The sequence below is a fragment of the Aspergillus tanneri genome (assembly GCF_003426965.1).
Source record: "Aspergillus tanneri strain NIH1004 chromosome Unknown AapTan_1_pilon_pilon_pilon, whole genome shotgun sequence".
Classification (NCBI taxonomy): Eukaryota; Fungi; Ascomycota; class Eurotiomycetes; order Eurotiales; family Aspergillaceae; genus Aspergillus; species Aspergillus tanneri.
Window position 1 is genome coordinate 3,907,788 of NW_022984628.1, and position 19,458 is coordinate 3,927,245.

Sequence of the window (19,458 nt, forward strand, 5' to 3'; positions counted from 1 at the left end):
CTTTGCTACCTAATAAATTAAAGAGAAAAGGAGAAAACGATCAGGAAGGCATAGAGGATGAAAGCAACGCCTCCAATGCTATTATGTATCTCATGATATGGTATAAACGATATATAGACGAGTGCCAGAAGCCCGTGGCTGTGTCCTGCCAATCCCAGAAAAGAAAAAAGAAATAATAAATAATAAAAAAAAAAAAAAGACTGCGTTGCAGCGGGTATTCCAAAATGATCCAAGTACGCCTAAACAGCTTCTACCATCCATCACAACGCCACTGTACTCTAGTACATCAAAATTCCAACGCAGCGGCTGTGTCAAACGAACAGGCCCGTGGTGAGAATTTGGTAGGGACGATCGAGCGCATCGCAACCAGAACTAGTCCAGCCCGATTATGGGACGAGATCTGATATCCATGTTTTCAGGCGGCCAGCCGACGCTGCAGCTCCAGGGCGCAGACCAACCGGTGAAGAATGCGTTTTGGCTTCGGAAGATTGCCGCCAACGGGCGACCTGTTGAGCACCAGCACCCCACCCTGATCGATCGAGCCCGCGGACTTCGCTACTGCTCTGACATAGAAGCGTTCTGGAATGGGTTAAGCTCTGGAGGGAATCTGATTTGAACAGTGGAGTCCCGCACCAGTATTTATTTGGCACTCGTCGACCCTCCTTCCGTCCCCGTAGAGGATGGGCTGTTTTCACTCTCCGTATCATCCAGACTGATCTTCCAGAACAAGGTCTTCATATCCCGCACACTCTCTCGAAAGTGATCTCGCGGGTTGTTCGTTCGTTCCTCCGTCATCGCTCGTACTTCTCGCAGGATATCCGGATAGCCTTCGTCGTGAGGAAGCCACCAGTGATTGATTTCGGGCAGGCTCCACACCGTCGCCAGGGCCTGTCGGAATTTTGGAGGCGTCACGTACCTTGACCACTTTTGTTAGCTCTATCGCAGTGCCAGACATATGCTATCGCGAGGGAGGCCTACCCGTTTTGCTCCATGCGAGCGAATTTCTTCCGACCCCACATGACGTACTTCGGGTCCTTGGGGGCAAACAGACACGCCATACCAAGACTGTTTTTGAAAGCGAAGATATATCCGCGCTCTTTCTCCGGCCACCGCTCGATCGATTCGATCAATCGACATTGCTCGATTGCCAAGCTTTCCAATTCCGCCCATGACGACTGCCTCACCGACAAGAACGACTGGTACTTGAACATAGCCTTGGTGGAATAGTAGTCGATCCAGGCGATATTGATATCCGACAGAGGGCCGTGGTGCAGACCTCCCGGGACGTAAGGATCCACGATGTCCTCCTCGCCGAGAGGTTTCTTATTCGGATAGTCCCAAACAGTATACTCCGAATCATTGAATTTCTCCAAAATGTGCCTCACCCGTTCCAAGTTCTGCTCCAAGTGTTCGTTCTGTGCGATAAACTCGTCGAAGGGGATCATCCCACGGGAAAGCTTGGCATACAACGAAGCCATTTCTAGACCGAACCGTCGGTTGATCGACGCAGCCAACGCGAGCTGCTTCTCAGCATCCTCAGGGTAACTGGCAGCTTGTTCGGCATCATATTTCTCTTTTGCAATGTACCAGTCGCGACTTAGGACCGCCTCATTACCGGCCAAGATCCCAGCGACCACGTCGAATCGGGCGTACCAGAGAAAGATGTGACTATGGAGTTGATTCATGCTTGCCGACTCCGGGGTCAGCAATTCTCGCATCAAGGCATGGGCGGCTTGATGGTGGTCAATCAAATTCACCCAGTCCCCTATAAATTCCTGGAGAGAGTCAGCCGATACTTTTTTTTTTTTTTTTTCCTTTTTTGGTTGCCGGGTTACCTAGAAAGCGGGGATGGAAGGACAGGGAACGCACCTCAAAAGTGGTAAGTACGAGAACGGTGATCAAGGTCGCTTCGCAGTGCGCTTCGCTCGAACCTAAAGACTTCCGCAACAGTGTCAAGGCGGTATTATAATACTTGAGGAACGTGTAGAGTTTGCCGCTGCTGGTCTGGATGCAATGGTGATAGGCCGCGAAACCCACCACGGCGTACAGCAACGGCTCATATCGTAGGGCATATTCGATGATGCTCTGATGGACAAATCGGTCACTAGGGGGCCGCAAGAAATAATGCCGATAGGAGATATGTTCCTGATGGAAGGAGAGATAGAAGCGTAGATCTTCCGGGAGGTGGGCCGTACTGGGAAGACTGGAAGGCTCGGTGATGACACTTGCCGACCGCGCACTCAGGGACTCAAACTTGGACGACGCCTCCGTCGATGGCGAACTGCTGGGGTCCTTGTGGAAAACCAAGGGGTTGTCCGTCGTGGTGGTGGTGGTGGTGGCCGCCTGCTGTCTCGCCGGGCGCTTCGTCTTCCGCAGGGATTGGGCGCTATGTTTCCTAGGCAGCCCCGGGGTCGAGCGAGTCGGTTGCGCTGGAAGCGCGGTGCCCGGCGACAGGCGCGTACTCGAACCTACGCTTCCCTCTCCATCCTCCTCTTCCTCCTCGTCCACAATGGGCTCCAAGGTGCGCACCTCATCCTGCTCGACCTGGCCGGACGAGTCGCTCCCACATGACTGGGAGCGCGGCGTTTTGGGTTTCACGCCGGAGCGGGATGCGACCTTGGAGGCGGAGCCGGCGGAGGGAGATGGGTAGACGCAGTCGCGATTCCCCTTGCGGCATCTGTCACAGACCGGACGGGACTCGTCACACTTGATGCGACGGGATCGGCAGGTGAAGCAGCCGCTTCTGGTGCGCTTGTGTTTCTTCTGGTCGGGGAGAGGTTGCAGGAGGGATGGCGGTTTCGGAGCCGACGGATACGACGTGGCGATAGGCAAACCCGGTTGGTGGAGTTGCGTGGGAGGATTGTGCCACAGCGCGACGCTCTCCGGGTACTGGCCGGTGCCCAGGAGGGAGTAGGCAGAGAGCGGTGATTGTTCCTGCAGATGTTGACCTGGCAGATAGCTGATCAGGGAGGTTTGAGACGGGGTGTATGGGTGCGCCATAGTGGAAATAGGACGGATTGCATCAAAGGAGCCAGGCGGATGGCCGTAGACAAGATCGGCATAAGCTGGGGGAGGAAGAAGGCGATCAAAACCCGCAGGGGAAGGGCAGGATAGATACCCCGACCATCGACATACTCCAGGCTGTGAGGGAAGAACGGATGGGTCGACGAGAGACAGAGGGATTGTCGATAAGGAGAAATAGAGACGATGAAAACGATCGAGGAAAGCGGGGAGGAATGAGAAACGAGAGAATTGGAGAGGAGAGAGAGGGAGAGAGAGGGAAAGAGAGATGAAAATGAAGAGGGAGGAAGACAGATGATGAACGGAAGGGGGAGAGAGAGAGGAAGTACAAGCAGGAGGCAAAAACTGAAAAATAAATACTAATAATAAATAAAAATAAACCCCAAACCATCCAAACCTCCATTGTTGGGGAGGCAAAACACTAAGCAATCTCCTCGGAAATACTCCAGGCTATTCTTTCGTCGAAACAACTTTAATTGCAGAGCCCAAAACCTCGTGTGTGGGCGCATATCGTCATGATCGGGAAGGTGACCATCATGCCGTATCTAACTATATATAATATAATCCACAATAGCTACATCTGTCCATTTCACCTCACCTCCGTTCTCTCTCTCTCTCAGTCTCAGTCTCAGTCCATGATCTCTCCCCTGACCACTAGCATGAATTGTCCGGGGGGGAAAGAAGTCAAGTAGCCTCCGATATGCATTGATGGGCCAAATATGGAGCCACTAAGTCGCACTAGCGTTGGTATGTGCGGAACTGCGGATTCATATTAGAATTTGGGACTATCTATGGGATCAGAACTTCAGAAGCCCAGCAGAAGAAATGAAGCAGGGAATGAAGAGTCTCTCCACTCTATTCTCGGCGTCGAAGAATTGATTCGCTCTCCCCCTCTCCGGTCCTTTTAGAATGCGCCACTCTATCCGGGATTTACTTCATATGATAAGCATGGAATCGATCCCACCTCCCCGGACGATCAGTTAACTTCCCCGAGAAAGAAGGCCGGGAAGGAGAAAGAGAGCGAGAGAGAGAGAGAGAGAGAGAGGTCCATCATCCATTTCCCGGGATTCGGTATATACGAATCTACCTAGAATCTTGTAGCCACGATGGACCCCGACAACGGCAATCCACTTCCCACTCCCCAAACCCTGGTACTGTCAGCCTAAATCAGGGCCAGGTTGTAACTAGGTACTATGTAATAATGGCATCCGGCAGGATGGAATGGATAGATCACGGCATATGATGTGTATCGTGGGAGGTGGGACCTATATAGGTGATAGAACTGTGCTCTACCGGACCTCGAAGACAGTGAGGCCCCTGTGTATATCGCATCAAGCATCAATGCCCCTATTGCAGTATGCTTAAGAGGGAATCGAGTCTAGCGTCGAGTTGGTTCGAATCGTCGAGTTGGTTCGAATCCATTTCCCAAGGAAGGTCCAATATCATCTACCCTAGGACCTAATGGAAATGTATCACCTCGTGGCATTGTCCTCTTCCCCCAAAGTTTATACCTACAACAATGAAGTATTCTGTACATATGAACTTTTTGCCATGGGTTGTGTCGGCCAACTGTGAAACTGGGGAGTAGGTCAGAATTCGCTGGGTGAAATTTGCCGAAACGTTCGTCCGGAGTGGAGCCAGATGAGGGATGGGGTGGATCTATAGGGGCCAGAATTATTGATTATTGATTATTGATTACTGATTATTGCTTTGATTGATTGATTGACAAATTTTTGTGTAATGCACTTTTATGGCCTCTCCATTAATCAATTTCTCTACCTGACTCATGGGGATTGATTCTCCTTGCATACGGTTTGTCGTTCTTACCGGGTCTTGATGCTGAGTTCTACTAGAGTAGCGCGGCACATGCTGGACCTAGGCTCGGAATGTGAAAATAATTAAAAATAAAAAATGGGACGCAATCTCCGCGAAAGTATATCCTGTCGGATGTTCCTGATCGACGAATCTTAAGACACCTACCTGTTTCAGTTAAACTCAGTCTTTGGACGTGGAGTTTGTATATATCATTGCTGTCCACTCAGCTTTATGGTTTGGAACAGCCAAGAGCAGTACGTGCACTGTGCAGTTTTTTCTTTTTTATTTTTGGCTTCTTCAGTTCAATGACGAACCATGGTGCCATAGCTGACACCCCCAAGATGTCCTGATTAGGCATTATCCGCGGTTAAGCTGGGTCACTCCTCGTCTCGGCACTCATGATCCATTCTGGCATCTGCGCCTCTTTTTCTCCCTCCTCCCACTGCCTAGGAGTGGATCCCCGACATATGGCCAATATCAGCAGCAAGAAGACTTGCTCTGACCAGTGCTAAACCCATGCTGGTTAGCGAATATGCACCGCATTGGCATTCACACAGTGGCCAAGTCCGGTAAGAAACGGAGCCACACTGAGAACCACGGCCAATCAGTCTCTCCATGAAGCCAGTAATCCAGTACATGGTCTGAATTGGATTGTTAGCTGGCGGATTGGCCCGTCATCTAGACGGATTAGCTCTGGTGGGAAATGAGCTGCAGCTGCCAACCATGAAGATCGTGCCTATTTTCCTTTCCCTGATCGAAGAGTTGAAGCAGACAGATGGGAACCACATTTGTGGCTGATCCGGATCCAGTTGCACTAATTTACTAAGTCGGATTCATATCATACGAGATTTCTTACGCATGGCGTGGAATTCCTACCACGTCCCTGGTAAGTTTCTCTTCTGTCAGCGCTCCCTTAATCCTCAACAATGGAACACTTCCCAGCCCCTCTCTACTCCGTAATATCGGGGTTCTCGGGCACAACTGAGGGGGAAGATTCTCCAGCCAGACCGGATTGGTCTGTACCAAGCTCAAGAAGGAAAAGAGGACCCGGTCGCGGAATGCATCCTGTATCCCGGATGGAGTTAATCCACGGATGGACGCATGGGCGCTGGAGCCAACAAGAGCGACGAAGACGAAAGTTCAAACATTAAATTTCCTAGATCATCAGACAACGGCCATTCAACGGTCTTTGTCACTGGCGCCAAATGAAGATCGGATCCGCAGAGGCTTCGGCACGTTCCACAGGAGAGCAGGAAAGGGAAGGCCGTGCTGGTCGAAGGATGATCATGCTTGGGTAGGCGGAGTAGCTAGCTCCTCTGTCTATCTGACTGTCTACCCTGTAGTATGGAGTACCCCGAATGAACTGCTATCAGTCACTTCATGAAGTGAGATCCCGCAGTGAGGACCAGTATATTCGTACTCCCCTGCGTGAGATAGAAGCCTTCATCTGGGCCAACTGGGGGGATCATGGATGTTCTTTCTGTGGCGTTGTGCAAGGGTATCTACAAGAGAAATGCTTCCGAGACCTGTGGCCCGATCATTAATTAGTTAGTTAGGCTCCTTCCTAACAGAGAATAACTGAGGGTCTGCCCATCGAAATGCACTGGGTCCTCTGACGAAGCTGGAAATATAGAGTAGTTGTATTAATGTCCATTTCTATTAGCCTAGATACAATACAGTACTCTGTTTATCAGATTGAAACACGTCCCGTGGTAAGACTTAAGGGCTTGTATCTCCATATTCATGGTTTCCTGGGTCCTAGTGCGTTCCTGTTTGTCGACTAGTGTTCACTTTCAGATTACTGTGTTGAAACGGTGTCATCTAGTGGCTGATCACGCATACAACTTGGTCCACCGACCACGAGAGTACTCGTATTTGTATACGATGGCCACGGAAATTAATCTCTCATCAGTACCATGTTGAGTCTGGTGAGGACTGAGGACCCATTGTCATCGACCTTCCACCTAGACCCGCAAGAAGGACAGCCGATCGTAGGCAAGCCAAGTATTTCTCTCAAATCATAGGACAAAGCTGAAGGTGGCATACTGTGTAGGCGGAATACTAAACTCGTAGAGCGAACACTCCGCACTGCGCAGAATAGGTCATTTCCCTTCAAAACAATTTACGAGTTGATGCATGTGGATAATCAACCACGCTTTTCTTTCGGTCTCTCTCTCTTTTTATATATTTATTTATTGCATTGTCCTATGATGCCTGCCCACTGATTAGCTCCTATCAAGACAACCCTCTTAATTGCCCTGCAAGTAAACCAGCCATACCTTCCATCTCTAATCATGATCCCAATCCCTATATTTTAACATCGTAAAATCGTCATCCAAGTCTGCCTTGTTCCCGGAGTAGCCTTTAAAATAACGTTATTACTTTCCTTCCCTCAGTTCCTTGATCGAGAGCTGCACGCCCTCAATTACGACACCCCATTCAATCTCATGAACCTTCTGTTCAAACTTATGGAGATCTTCATCCTCTCCCTTTACAAATGGAATTTCTCGCACTAGAATTGGTTTGCCCATATCAACCTCTGAGATCACGTTGTGGATCATCACGCCTGTTTTGTCGATCAGGCCCTTCAGCCAGGCAGCGTGAGCCCGCTCGATTGCATTCTGACAACAATAAGTATCTCGACCTCATCATCCAACGCAGTCTCTCAACAAAACTTAAATCACATAGACTTTCTCCTCCCGTCCAGACAGTAATGATAACAGTAGGTTTATGATACAACCACACGCACTAAAAAACACACAATGAGAAAGGAAAAAAAAAACTTACAGCTCCATTAAAAGCCCCCGGCAAAGCAGGATGAAGGTTAATAATTTTAACCTTTGCCGTCTCCAAAGGCTCTAAAAACTTCGATGAAAGCACATGCATAAAACCCAAGCAAGCGACCAAATCCGGGCTATCGGCGAGGACGAGTCTCGCCAATTCTGCGTCGTAGGCTTCTCGTGCCTCCTGAACTCCTTCGGGGGTCGAAGGATACTGCTTCTTATATTTGACGAGATTGTGATATTGTGTAGGGATGTCTGCTTTTCTTGCTCGCTCGAGGCCGTAGGCATCTTTGCGATTCGAGATGACTCGGACGATGGTCGCGGCCAGCTGGCCGGCGCTGGCCTTGTCAATCACCGCTTGAAGATTGGATCCATTGCCGGATATCAGAACGGTAATGCGGATGGGCGTCTCCATTGCGTTATAGAACTGGGGAATCAAAAGGGGAGGAGTCAAAAATATGACGTCGCAGGAAGAATGCCACAGTGGGCTCGAAAAATTTGCCCGGTTGCGCCGTCAGATCAATCGCGGTGCGCGTACAAGGGAAGTATTCCTAAAGACAGTAACAGACAATAAATAGAAGAAGCTTGGATGATTAAACCACCTAAATTTAGAAGACAAGTCTTTAGCTTTCGTCGTAAATGATACTCCCACTGCTGGCTATCGGAGGGGCAGAAGCGCGGTGGCTGAGTCAGCGGCGCGGAGATGCGGGGCATCTATAGTTAATTAAAGTCGAGTACTCGAGATACCTAGGTAGATACATGGGAGGGAGGATGAATTCAATATCCAATAAGATATATCACATAGAAAATTAAGTAAATGAACCCCATACAATCGCATGCGAAGGCATCTTGGTCACCGAAATACAGCTTGGTTGTGCCACGAACCATCGAGTGTCCTTCCTTCCCTCCATCGAAAATGCAAACCGGAAGCCCGCCGCCAACAACCAAAACTGGGGTGCTATGACGAAACAAAAGAAAAAGAAAAGAGAAAAAAGGAATGCTGCATTGGATATCCATGAGAAGGGAAGTGGAATGAGGCATATTCGTTAGGCTACTAAATAAACGCTTCATGCTAATCTCCAGGCGATTTAGAGCGATTAAAATGAATAGTAGGGAAAGGTCTTTGAAGACAAATAGAGAAACCGGCAGAGAGAAGAAAGAGTCGAGTTGGTCAAGCAGCAGTTGAGCTCTGTGCATTTGGAGTGGGCTCTCCATTTGACGCGTCAACAACGCCTTGGCCCCGACAGAGGGGGCAAGAATTGCGACCCGTTGTCAACCACTATCGAACATATTAGCTCAGTCTCCTAATATACATATCCGGGAGTGTCGAACTAACTTGGTCTATGCAGTCTCGGTGGAACGCATGCCTGCATTTGGTCAGTTGCCGGAGCTCCTCCGCAGCTTCGTAGTCGCTAAGGCAAATCAAGCAGCGGTCACCGTCTGGTACCTGGATGGTGCCAGCACCATCCACAGACTCCGCGATGAGCGTGCCACCATACTCCACGAGACGGAACAATCCACCAGCGGAGCTGAGATCTTCCTGGGTCGCAACCGGGGGCTTCACGGGGCCCAGTAGAGATGAGAGTAGAATCATGTCTTCATACGTCGGGTTCTGCCAAGTAGAGTCAGCTGGAAATTACAGATACAGAGAGGAGTCGATCTTACATCGGTGAAGAGGCTGGGGGTTGCAAAAGCAGGATGGTTCTCTGAAAGATTGGTCCCAACGACGTATATCAGCCAGCTTCTGCCGGCAGGTGGTGGGGCATTGTCTGGCTCGACAACACCGTTGCGTCTAACAGCACCAGAACCCAGATCACGGTGGCGAGCATATTCGGAATCACTTCTGTGTCGCTGATGAGAAACGTTGAACGGAGTGCCTTCGCCGGCTTCAACTGTAGGCTGCATTGTTCGGTTCTCATCACGTTGTGGTAGGACATTTGGAGGCAACATTGACGCAGCTGATGGTCTCCGGCTCGGGGTTGAGGCCCCCGATGACACAGCTGACAGTCCCGGGTCAGCGGGCGTCGAAGGAGGAGGATGAGGGCCTGGAGGACTGTCTGAGAGCGTAGGTGGATCGGAAGATACGGGAACACGGTTTCCAGTATCAGACAATCTCCGCGCTGGGCTTTGAAGCCCCTGCTGTGCGTCACTGTTGGAGAGTGTGCTGGAACCCCCGGTGGGATGTCGACTGGACGAAAATCTTGGCCGTCCTTCTCCGCGTGATAGGAGACCTGGACTTCTGTCTTGGTCGCGCGAGAGGCTTCCTGGCGACAGGAATGGCAGGCGAAGCAAAGCATCTAGGCCAGGCCCGCCGTTGGTCGGTTGGTCGCTGCCGGGACCGTTCCCCGATGGAACAGACCGCACTCCCACCACAACCAGGGTAACAGTGCGTCCCTCGGGTCCGTCCACGGGATTTTCAATGTCCATTCCATCTGCACCTCTGCCTGTATTATCTAGATCCGTGGTGGAACGATTCGGCGTGCTAATAGACCCGGAACCATCTGAGTTGGCAAATCGGAAAACGCGCAAGAAATTGACAGGAGTGGCCGGCCCATTGTCCCCAGAGGGATTTGGCGTATCGTTCGGTGCCGCCTGTGACGATGTTGCATTTTGAAGGCTTTGTATGAAGTTCTCCAAGGAACCGTCCAAGCCGTCATTACCAAGGGCTTGGATATTAGGCATAACTGGGCCAGTCGTACCGGACAGCTGTGCAGCAATGGCAGCGGCAGCCAGCTGAAGGACACGCGACAGAGGCGTTTGTTCTTCCCGTCGCAAAACTCTCGATGATCTGGCTCGCAATAGGCCCGGGAATTGGTGTAAGCTTGACGATCCTTGGGCCGACTGCGACGACATGGGAGATGTCGGGCGACTTGCCCCCACAGCAGGCTCCACGGAATCAAGTTCATGCGGCTCATCGAAATCCATACGGACATCCATTGGCCCTGGGTGCGGGAGAAAAGGGCTGAGAGATCCGTTGGGCATCGAGGGCATCGAGCCCATAAGGGGTTGCTGTACATTTCCCGTGGTATCGTCGGACATACTCGAAGATGCCTGGCCGAACATTTGGGTAATCGGGGTTGACAGTGAATTCCTCACACGGTGTAACCGAGCACTTCGACGCCAAGATCCCCTAGAAGCTTCCGGTACCTGGGCTGTAGTAGAGTCAAAATAGGTAGAGGGGTGAGTCGTATCAGGAATTAAGCCCGGGTCGCTGCGCGGGATGAAATACGGCCCCCGAATCGAACGTCGTCTAGAAATCCCCCTTGAACCAAGTGAACTGAAAGGGCTGAAGCGGCTACTATTGTGAGTAACTTCAGATCTTGGGAGTGATCGCGATACGATCCCATGTCGATGGGCCTGGCCCTCGGCAGGCGTTTCTTCTTCACTGCTGAGGAGCCCACGAATGACGGAATTGGGTAAAATCCTGGAACCCAGCCTAGACATGGTCGATTGTCTTCTCGCAGCCATGCGAGCAAAGATTGCTGATCGGTATTCTCGCTGGTTCGACTCATATTGTGACCCGTTCTCCTCCTGGATGCTTGCCATACGTATTGAGGTTGCTGGTTGTCCTTCGGAAGAAAATGTCGGTTGCCATGATGACTCTCCTGACCAGCTCCCCTGGCCCGCGGGAGAGGCTTGGAGGCTGTCGTTATTTATTTCGGGTCCTGGCTGGGACCCAAAATCACCAGTCTGCTCGTTATTCGGTCCTCTATTCATGTCCGCATCACTGTTGACCGGACGGGCTGCCTGGAGAGATAAAATGTGTTCTAGACGAGTATCGTGACGATAATTTCTTTGCGTAGAAGAGGACTGTCCCATAGTAACAAGAATGGAGGATCGGGACGACGGAAAGGGTGTTTAAAGACCGCCTATTGCCATCGACAACTAGATGACTAAAGTAGACCCAGCATTAGTAAGACGAATAATGAGCGCAATTGATTGGGGAAAACGCAGACTTGAAGACAAAAGGTGAATCAAAAAAGGCGAATACGAAGTGTTTAAAAAACAAGGAGGGGAGTTGAAAATGTGCAAAATTTATTAAAAAAAAAAAAAAAAAAAAAAAAAAATAATCTGAGAGAGAGCGAAGAGAAGATAGGCAAACACGATAGACAACCTTCCCACTTAGAACCAGTCTCAAACAGCGAAGACTGAGACAGCTATACACTATAACAGGATCGGAGGAAGCATACCATTCGACAGTCTAGATAAACTCCAGCGTCCAATATAGACCTCCTTGGATACTCCAAGAAGTCGAAATTCCCGCGTCGGTGGGTGTTGGGAAGAGAAGCCCAGGGCTGTAGCCCTTTCTCAGACCGGTCAGCTAAAACAAGGTGTCGGTCGATGGTTTGAGGCCAAGGGTTGCTGCAGAAGGCTCTGTGCGGTGAGAGAAATGTAGAAACCAACAAAGTTTAAAGAACATAAATCTTAAGATGGGAAAGCAGTTGATCTAAGGGAACCAGACGGCAGGTGCTAATGGTCACAGCAATGATGACGGAGGAGGTGGTGGCTGATTCGACTGTCTTCCGGGGAGGCAACCCCACGACAACCAGGTGGGAAGGTCAAGCCAGTGAGTAACAGTGATTCCGCAACAGATGGACGGAAGGCGATGGAAAACCACCTAGTATATGGAGGGAGAAGAAGAGGCCGCAGGAATAGGAAGGCGGCGATGACGGTGGATGATAACGGACACAACGGGGTAGTCTTTCTGGGTGTGGTCTGCTTACCTTAGGCCCCATTAGGACTAACCTTGGCCCGTTTAGGGAGTTCTTCACTTGCCGCCTGACATTCGCTGGGCGCAGGCTGATTGGCCGTAAATGGACGGTTTTCAATGTCGAGTGTTTCATTATTTCATAACGCAGACCTTGGGAACGGCCCTCTTTTTACTCTATTCTGAAGGTGACGGCCACAAGTCAATTTTGGAGCTGGCTAGTCAAAAATTCCAAGTTGACGATTGACACCCAGGTGGAAATTCCACCTGGGCCCTTCCGGGGCCATGGTTCAGGGTTCGAACCCCAGGCCCGGAGAGTTTTTTTTTTTCTTTTTTTTTTTTAAAAAACTGAAAAGCGATAACTGTAAGGCTTTCCATAACTGCTTTAATTAAAATATATGATTAGCTTCCACGGAGTTGATATGCCTTTCGTCTGGCTATGAATGTACCACGCTAGTACTGCTACTAAGTGAAGTACCTACGTTAGCGACTAATAGAAACTGATGGCTACTGGTACTGACGCCCTCCTGTTACAAAACAGGTACATTGTCGGGAACGGCATGGTGGGGCTGAGGGTGGCCCCGTAGCCTAAGGTATCCGCTAGAGATGCCTGGATGCCTTCGGGTCTGAACTTTCGACCTTGCCTTGGGATCTTTCTTCTTTCATCTTTTTTTTTTTTTTCTTTTTTTGAGTTCGTCCTCTGATGCTCCGGGGTGATTTGGCATGCCAAAAAATACCATGCGCATCGTTTAATTGACGTCAATCTGTGCTCTAGCGCCGAGAAAAAAAATACGAAGGCAGCGAGGAAAGGTCAAAAAAAAAAAATACCAATCGCCCAAAAACTAGACGCATGCAGCTATCCTTAACCACCAGCCTCCATGGTTATTGGCTTCTTGTCCCTGAAGGATAGGCTGCAACCTGCTTCTTGACAGCAGAGTGCTTGCTCTATGGACTCTGTTCCTTCAGCATCAAGTTTCTCACTCCCACTTCCGTCATGGCAACAACCCATTAGTGTCCGCGTTGCTCGCTATGAACGCAAAAAGCGGAAAAAGGATCTTGATGATTGGGGAGATGGCGAAAATGATACCGAAGGTGAAACAACCGATGCTGCATCAGAGGGAGTGCCTCCTGGTCCCTCTCTTACATTGTCGCCAGACGAAGCTCACCAGTATCGTGTTGCTGGTCTTTCCTTCGACGAAGAACTCCCGGGGGGAAACTTTCCTCATGCCCCGGCCAATGAGGGGCCCTCGACCAGACAAGGACGGGATGAAACCTTGAAAGAGTTGTCTCTGATGTCCCTTCCCATGTACCCTCCACAGTCTGCGGCTCATCAAGGCAACATCCGAGTACAGCACTTCGCCGTCCTCTCGTCCATCTTGCATCGCTGTCTTCTTAAGAGGGACTACATCCGTGCTGGTAGAGCATGGGGATTGATTCTTCGTGAGGAATACCGGGGCATCCCACTTGATGTGCGCACTGAAGGAAGATGGGGCATCGGGGCTGAAATACTGCTCCGACGGGACCGCCAAATATCCGACATTGCTTCTGGTGCTGCCAGAGACGACGAAGAAATTCAGAGGAAAGATCCATCCAAGATCTACTTTACACGGAGAGGCCTCGAAGATGCGAAGCAATACTACGAGAGACTTATTATTCAACACCCGTTTCGGAAATCTGCGCCAGACGCTTTAAGTTCTTTACATTTCTATCCAGCCATGTTTGGACTTTGGGTATATGTCACGCACGAGGAGAGCCGTGTTTCCCGTCAAAATATTTGGAATAGACATGATGAGCCATCAGAAGCATCGGAGGATGAAGATGATGCATCGGATTTTGAAGGTCCTCATGGCTCCAGGAAGAGGACTCAGGTTCTCATTGCAGAAGCAAGAAAGATCGAATTAGATGAAGCACAGAAGATTGCGGCCAGAATGGACGAGATCCTTATGTCTCCCCCGTACTCCGATTCTCCCGACTTACTCGAACTGAGAGGCATGGTCTCGCTTTGGATTGGAGATTTGTTTATGTCTTCTCTGCCCTATCCAGAAAGCGATGAGTACGACGAAGATAACAACGCTGAGTCCACAGAAGACTCTATTCAAATGAGACGAGAGCAGAGACTAGCGGCAGACAAAAGGCAGAGTGAGATACAAAAATCGGAGGAATTCTTCGAGAAAGCAAAGCAGCGTGGCAAGGGAGTGGCTTCCACGTTCGAGGAACTTCATATTGGTGATGACGATGATGTTACTTTTGGGTGACACTGCGTGGCAGCGTATTTCTATCTGTATATAATCTCCGGCAAATAAAACTTATGGCAGAATTTGTAAAGTCAAAAATATATTCTAATGCTTGAAGGCATGGATTTGCTGGATACATGCATAGACCTTAGTTTTGTAGGTAGGGTCTTGAACGGCTGAGATTATTCCCACATATAACCCTTGACAACAACAAGCTCCAGCTAGTATCTGGTATCAATAAGATGCAGCATATCCACAACTTTCCTATTTGATAGAGCTGCCATATAGACTGGCTGTCACACGTGACCTCGTGGCAGCCTCGCGTGTCTTCAAAGTACCCGTGCGTGCCATTTGGGCCACTTCCAGAACCCATTTTCCGCAACAACCATAACCATGAATGGCGAGACCGTTGCAGTAGGCAGGGAGTCTCTCATGTGAAAAGAATTGCAAACTGGACCTATGAAACCCCATTGGTTGTGTGACCTTATCGTCTTTGGGTTTCCCCTACCTTCCTCACGTTGACCGATTCAGTCCACGATGGGAGTGGGAGACTATGTACAGTCCAAGGAAGCTGTTCAGCTTCGACATCCCATGAAGGATGCTCCAAATCACCAATCACGGCAGGACTTGGCCGAGCAAGCAAGGGTTGAGGTTCCCGCAATGAATTTATTAGCGCCGGTCCCTCCGTCAACCAGTAGACAACCAGAGCACCAGGGACAACATACGCCTGCTGAGAATGCTGTGCAGAAGGATATGTTCGACACTGATGTGGAAGGTATCGATGACTCTACTGTTGCTGCGACAAGCGTCATGGGCGGTGATGATGTTCCGTACCAATTCTCACTTGCCGCAAATACTCAGCACTATAGTGCTGAACTCAAACCTCTGCATAAATTCCGTCAGTCGCGCCGTTCCTACAATTCCAAATGGTATGAAAATCTCGGGGACAAAGCCTTGAAAACGGCTGGCTTTGATTCAGAAGATATGGAGGATGGAAGCCAATTAAGCTCGATGGCGGGAGATGACGACGATTCTGATAACACGAAAACAAATCACTCACCCAAACGGCGCGGAGCTGAAGTGCCGCTGAGCAAGCGCCTACAGAACTTCTGGAGCGCTAGTCGAAAAACGTATCCCAAGACCACCAGTCCAGTCCATGACCAGCCAGTGAAACCCGCTGCTTTCGCCCCGTCAGCCTCTGACATCAGAGGTACAAACCCAGCAGTGCCTATCAGCGGACCTAGGAAAATCACCCTTCCTCATAGTAAGAGTGCAACACCGAGGACAAGATTTAGCCCACCGAAGCCGTCCCTCCTTGACCAGTTGGACTTGACTCCCACTCGTTCTGCCTCCGGCCCCCGACCACAGCCGAGTCAGAAACCAGGCGTGTCGGGCACCAACCCAGAGGAGACTGGCGATGATGAAGGCGTATTTTCTTTTGACTATGGACGACGTGGTAGCATGCAGTCAATGAACCGGTTTGATGTCACCAATCTTGATGCCCTCGACGAGGATGCAGTCAACGATCCTTTCTCTAGACACGACTCCGTCAGAAGGATAAGTCCGGATTCAGCCCTGCAGAGAAAGCGACACCTCGAGCCTGATTATCCACCAGAGGTTCTACGCCAGAAGTCATTTTCCGAGCTTCAAGCAGAACCGTTTGACCACACTCCAGCTGCTGCGGCTACCGCCGCCACCTCGGAATCACAGATCCCAGAGGATAAGATGTCATATCTTATGGATATTTCCGAGGAAGAACGCCACAATTATTTCTCGAATCTGACACTGGAAGAATGGGAAGAATGCGGCGACCTGATGATAGAGGAATTCAGCAAGATGCTCAACCAGATGAAGGAACTTCGTCGTGCACGGCGCAAAACCGCCGCTATTTATGAAGCAGAAATAAAAAGAAGACACGAGGCAGTCGAAGAACAAGCCTCCGAACTGAATAAAAAGCTTGATGATATGAGAACAGGTGGTGCCGAGGTGCTTCGTGCTCAGACTCCATGAATGAAGTTCAGGATATGTCCGGTTCAGCTTGCTGCGTTGCAATGCCTTCCGATCCCGGTGATCTGGGCAGGCTGGTAGGGGGTAGTATTTTGTTATTTCTATATCACTTATCTGTGTATTGTTTTCAATGGGGTGAATTCGCATTTCATTAGGATTTTTATGTGCGATGATCTTGTTTCTATGTCCACTATGCCATGGGATTTGCCTGCTGTGGTAGCTACAGTTGTTAGATTAAAGCACTGGGCGAATTACCATCTACTATCACCTTATCATGTCTACGTCTACGTCCTAGATTGAATGCCAGTATGAATCGTGTGTATTCGCTACAACCAATGCTTCCTAGTCATTGCGCCCAAGCATGTCTAATGCGGAGTTCAAGTACGGAATAAACGCCCCCTAGCAAGATGGGCGATCTGCGGTAGCCGTGATTCGCAACACTATTACCTCGAAACACCAGATGCCTAGAAGAAATCAGGAACTCGTGAATGCCAGAAATATGTAGTAAGAGGTCACTACTCATTTAGAATTGGAGTCCTGCTTTAAAAACAATGCAGCAATTCGTTTATAATCCTCAAGCAATGTGGATACGTCTCTAATCGTCAGATCGTTGACGTTTTGAGTCTCGAGAAAGCGCTGGATCGGAGGGTCAATCTTCCCAGGGCTAGCAGAAGGGGCCTCGCGTGAGGCCGATACTGTTCTCGTCTTCTCTGAAGGCACTGAAAGTCCCCCAGGTCCGTCAGGCCCCGGACGTCCAAAGCTTCTGATCATCCCTGGAATATGATTGAGCGGGTTGAGTGTGTTCCCGAAGTTCCGCATGGACTCTAAAGGTGTAGGAGGTAGAGATGCAGTGGATCCTTGAGAGAAGCCAGGTGATGGCTCATTCTTCGTAGAATCTACACCGGGGCCGGTTCTTTTGGAGCTGCCTTGAGTCCTAGCGCTGTCCACGCTTCGGTCACGCGGGGTCCTTTGCCCCGTAACTAATCCTAAGAAAGCGTCTTTTGAACTCATACGCCTCAGTGAATGCCGATCCGTGGGAATCGGAGTCTGCAAGGTATTGTCGTCACCTGAGTTGCTTTCGGTAGAATCCGGTGAGGTAACTAGAAGTCGAGCTTCAGCTAATGTTTTTGGCAAGACAGGATTGCTGCCTTCTTTGCCAGGAGGCTGGCTTGATTGCAGCTCTTTGAGGCGACCGAAGAGAAAATTAAAACTGCTATCAAGTGTTGCACCGATATTTTTTAGGCCCTGGTCAGCGGTGTTGCGTACAGCGTCATTAGCTGCCTCGAGGACTTTTGAGGGTGGTTGGAATAGATTGTTCAGACGTTGTTGGGCTGTCACAGACTGTTGAGGTCTGGGAAGAGTGTTGGAGGGATCTTCCTTGCTAGTTGGGTTTGAGAATTCACCAGAAGCGCCGGTTGTAACGGAGGAAACAGGAGCCTCAGTTCTGATGGGAAGAGGCTCAATCGCTTCAAGGGACGGTGGACCGTCAAGGGATGCTCTTTCGGGTAGATCCTCCGAGCGAAGTTCGGATAGTTCGACATTTTCTAGGAAGCTGATTGCCGCTTCAAGATTAGTCAAGCAGTACGCGGTTTCGCCGTCAATCTTACTAGACGACCGGAATCGTTGTATGAAGAAGAGGTTGCTTATGACGTTGATACCCTCTGGTGGGCATGTGACAAGTGTATAGATCAAGGTAGGTAGAATCTCATCAGCGGAGGAAGACGAGGGCAGCAGTTTGGTCAAAACATCAACGATTGCCTTGTGGCTGGCCGCAAGGTGATGGAGCTTTCCTAGAGGAAATTTCTCCTCATTCATCTTAGCGAGACAATCACGGGCAAGGGAAAGACCCTCATCTACTTCTTTTTGTCTTTCTTCGCCGATAGTAGTCATATCGACATCCACTCCAAGGTCTTTTAGATTGATTCCAATTAGGAGTAAAGCCGCTGTTTTCGAGCGTAATTTCTCATCCCGTACTTCGTCGAGGGTGCTTTTATGTCTCCAGAGTTTACCATAGATACTCTCACATGCTCGCCGTTCTACAGCTTCTTCCAGAGCGATGCGCTTAGAGGCGAGAAGTTTTCGTGCTTGTCTTTTTTCTGCAACTTCTGAAGCCGTTAACATCTGCCGACTGGGCACAACACTTTCGGCTCCTTTGTTGTTCAACTTCGACTGTGCACTTCCGCGGGGGGCTTGAATGGGAGCTTGCGGCGAAGGATCACGGTTGATTCGAGAAGCGAGAGCAGATATATGCGTAGCTATATGAGACTCCGCTTTGACATAGAAGTCTTGGTAAAGGTTGGATATCTTCTCTACTGTGGGAGGGGAGGAATGTACTTTGGCGCTCAGGGAGTTCACAAATCTTGCCGGAGAGGTGTTAGAAATGTTAACCAGGTCTCAAGAAGGGAAGGGAGGGTGCATATGGATCCACCCTACCGCTCAGTCAAGCTGATCAACTCAATAGGCAGCTCTTCCGGCTGTCCCTTAATACCCCGTGACAGCACGGAGACCTCCTCATCCTGTTCCCTTTCTTCACCTGGCGCTGCCTCTGACGACCCTGTTATCTCAAACAAGTCTGGACCCGAGTCCTGATCTTCTTCATCCATCGACAGAGGAAGTGCATCGGAATCGACCGTCTCTGTTATTGCCACGGACTGGACCGTTTTGGCTCTCGAGCGAGCGAAAGGGCTTACGTCCGATGCATCCATCCTGGGGAATGAGCGAGCAGAATGTAACCGCGGCTTCTTAGAGCCATATACCGGGACAACTGAAGACATAACCTCCGATGAAACAATCTTGCACCTGATCAGATTGCAAGTCAGTTCGTGTCGTAGTTCAGCTATCGGCCGACGCAGATCGAGGAACGCAGATATAAGAGTTAGATACGGAGGAT

General features: G+C 49.9%; 7 protein-coding genes across 7 annotated transcripts; 3 read left to right on the top strand and 4 right to left on the bottom strand.

The window, feature by feature from the left end:
* Positions 1 to 224: 224 nt before the first annotated feature.
* ATNIH1004_003278 (uncharacterized protein) lies at positions 225 to 616 on the top strand (the record flags this gene model as incomplete). The annotated part of the gene is made up of 2 exons (XM_033567957.1): positions 225 to 330; positions 420 to 616. 2 exons carry the CDS (start codon positions 225 to 227, stop codon positions 614 to 616), a joined length of 303 nt encoding a protein of 100 aa, XP_033429952.1.
* Positions 617 to 639: 23 nt separating this feature from the next.
* On the bottom strand, positions 640 to 3,000 carry ATNIH1004_003279 (Zn(II)2Cys6 transcription factor; the record flags this gene model as incomplete). Its single annotated transcript, XM_033567958.1, has 3 exons — positions 640 to 916; positions 979 to 1,775; positions 1,870 to 3,000. 3 exons carry the CDS (start codon positions 2,998 to 3,000, stop codon positions 640 to 642), a joined length of 2,205 nt encoding a protein of 734 aa, XP_033429953.1.
* A 4,214-nt stretch (positions 3,001 to 7,214) lies between these two features.
* ATNIH1004_003280 (phosphoribosylglycinamide formyltransferase) lies at positions 7,215 to 8,034 on the bottom strand (the record flags this gene model as incomplete). The annotated part of the gene is made up of 2 exons (XM_033567959.1): positions 7,215 to 7,457; positions 7,624 to 8,034. 2 exons carry the CDS (start codon positions 8,032 to 8,034, stop codon positions 7,215 to 7,217), a joined length of 654 nt encoding a protein of 217 aa, XP_033429954.1.
* A 756-nt stretch (positions 8,035 to 8,790) lies between these two features.
* ATNIH1004_003281 (RING-H2 finger protein) lies at positions 8,791 to 11,438 on the bottom strand (the record flags this gene model as incomplete). Its single annotated transcript, XM_033567960.1, has 3 exons — positions 8,791 to 8,898; positions 8,956 to 9,231; positions 9,285 to 11,438. The coding sequence occupies 3 exons, from the start codon at positions 11,436 to 11,438 to the stop codon at positions 8,791 to 8,793; spliced, it is 2,538 nt and encodes an 845-aa protein (XP_033429955.1).
* Positions 11,439 to 13,274: 1,836 nt separating this feature from the next.
* ATNIH1004_003282 (uncharacterized protein) lies at positions 13,275 to 14,582 on the top strand (the record flags this gene model as incomplete). Its single annotated transcript, XM_033567961.1, has 1 exon — positions 13,275 to 14,582. The coding sequence occupies one exon, from the start codon at positions 13,275 to 13,277 to the stop codon at positions 14,580 to 14,582; it is 1,308 nt and encodes a 435-aa protein (XP_033429956.1).
* A 516-nt stretch (positions 14,583 to 15,098) lies between these two features.
* On the top strand, positions 15,099 to 16,571 carry ATNIH1004_003283 (uncharacterized protein; the record flags this gene model as incomplete). Its single annotated transcript, XM_033567962.1, has 1 exon — positions 15,099 to 16,571. One exon carries the CDS (start codon positions 15,099 to 15,101, stop codon positions 16,569 to 16,571), a length of 1,473 nt encoding a protein of 490 aa, XP_033429957.1.
* Positions 16,572 to 17,087: 516 nt separating this feature from the next.
* On the bottom strand, positions 17,088 to 19,273 carry ATNIH1004_003284 (VPS9 domain-containing protein; the record flags this gene model as incomplete). Its single annotated transcript, XM_033567963.1, has 2 exons — positions 17,088 to 18,927; positions 19,002 to 19,273. 2 exons carry the CDS (start codon positions 19,271 to 19,273, stop codon positions 17,088 to 17,090), a joined length of 2,112 nt encoding a protein of 703 aa, XP_033429958.1.
* Between the last annotated feature and the right edge of the window lie 185 nt (positions 19,274 to 19,458).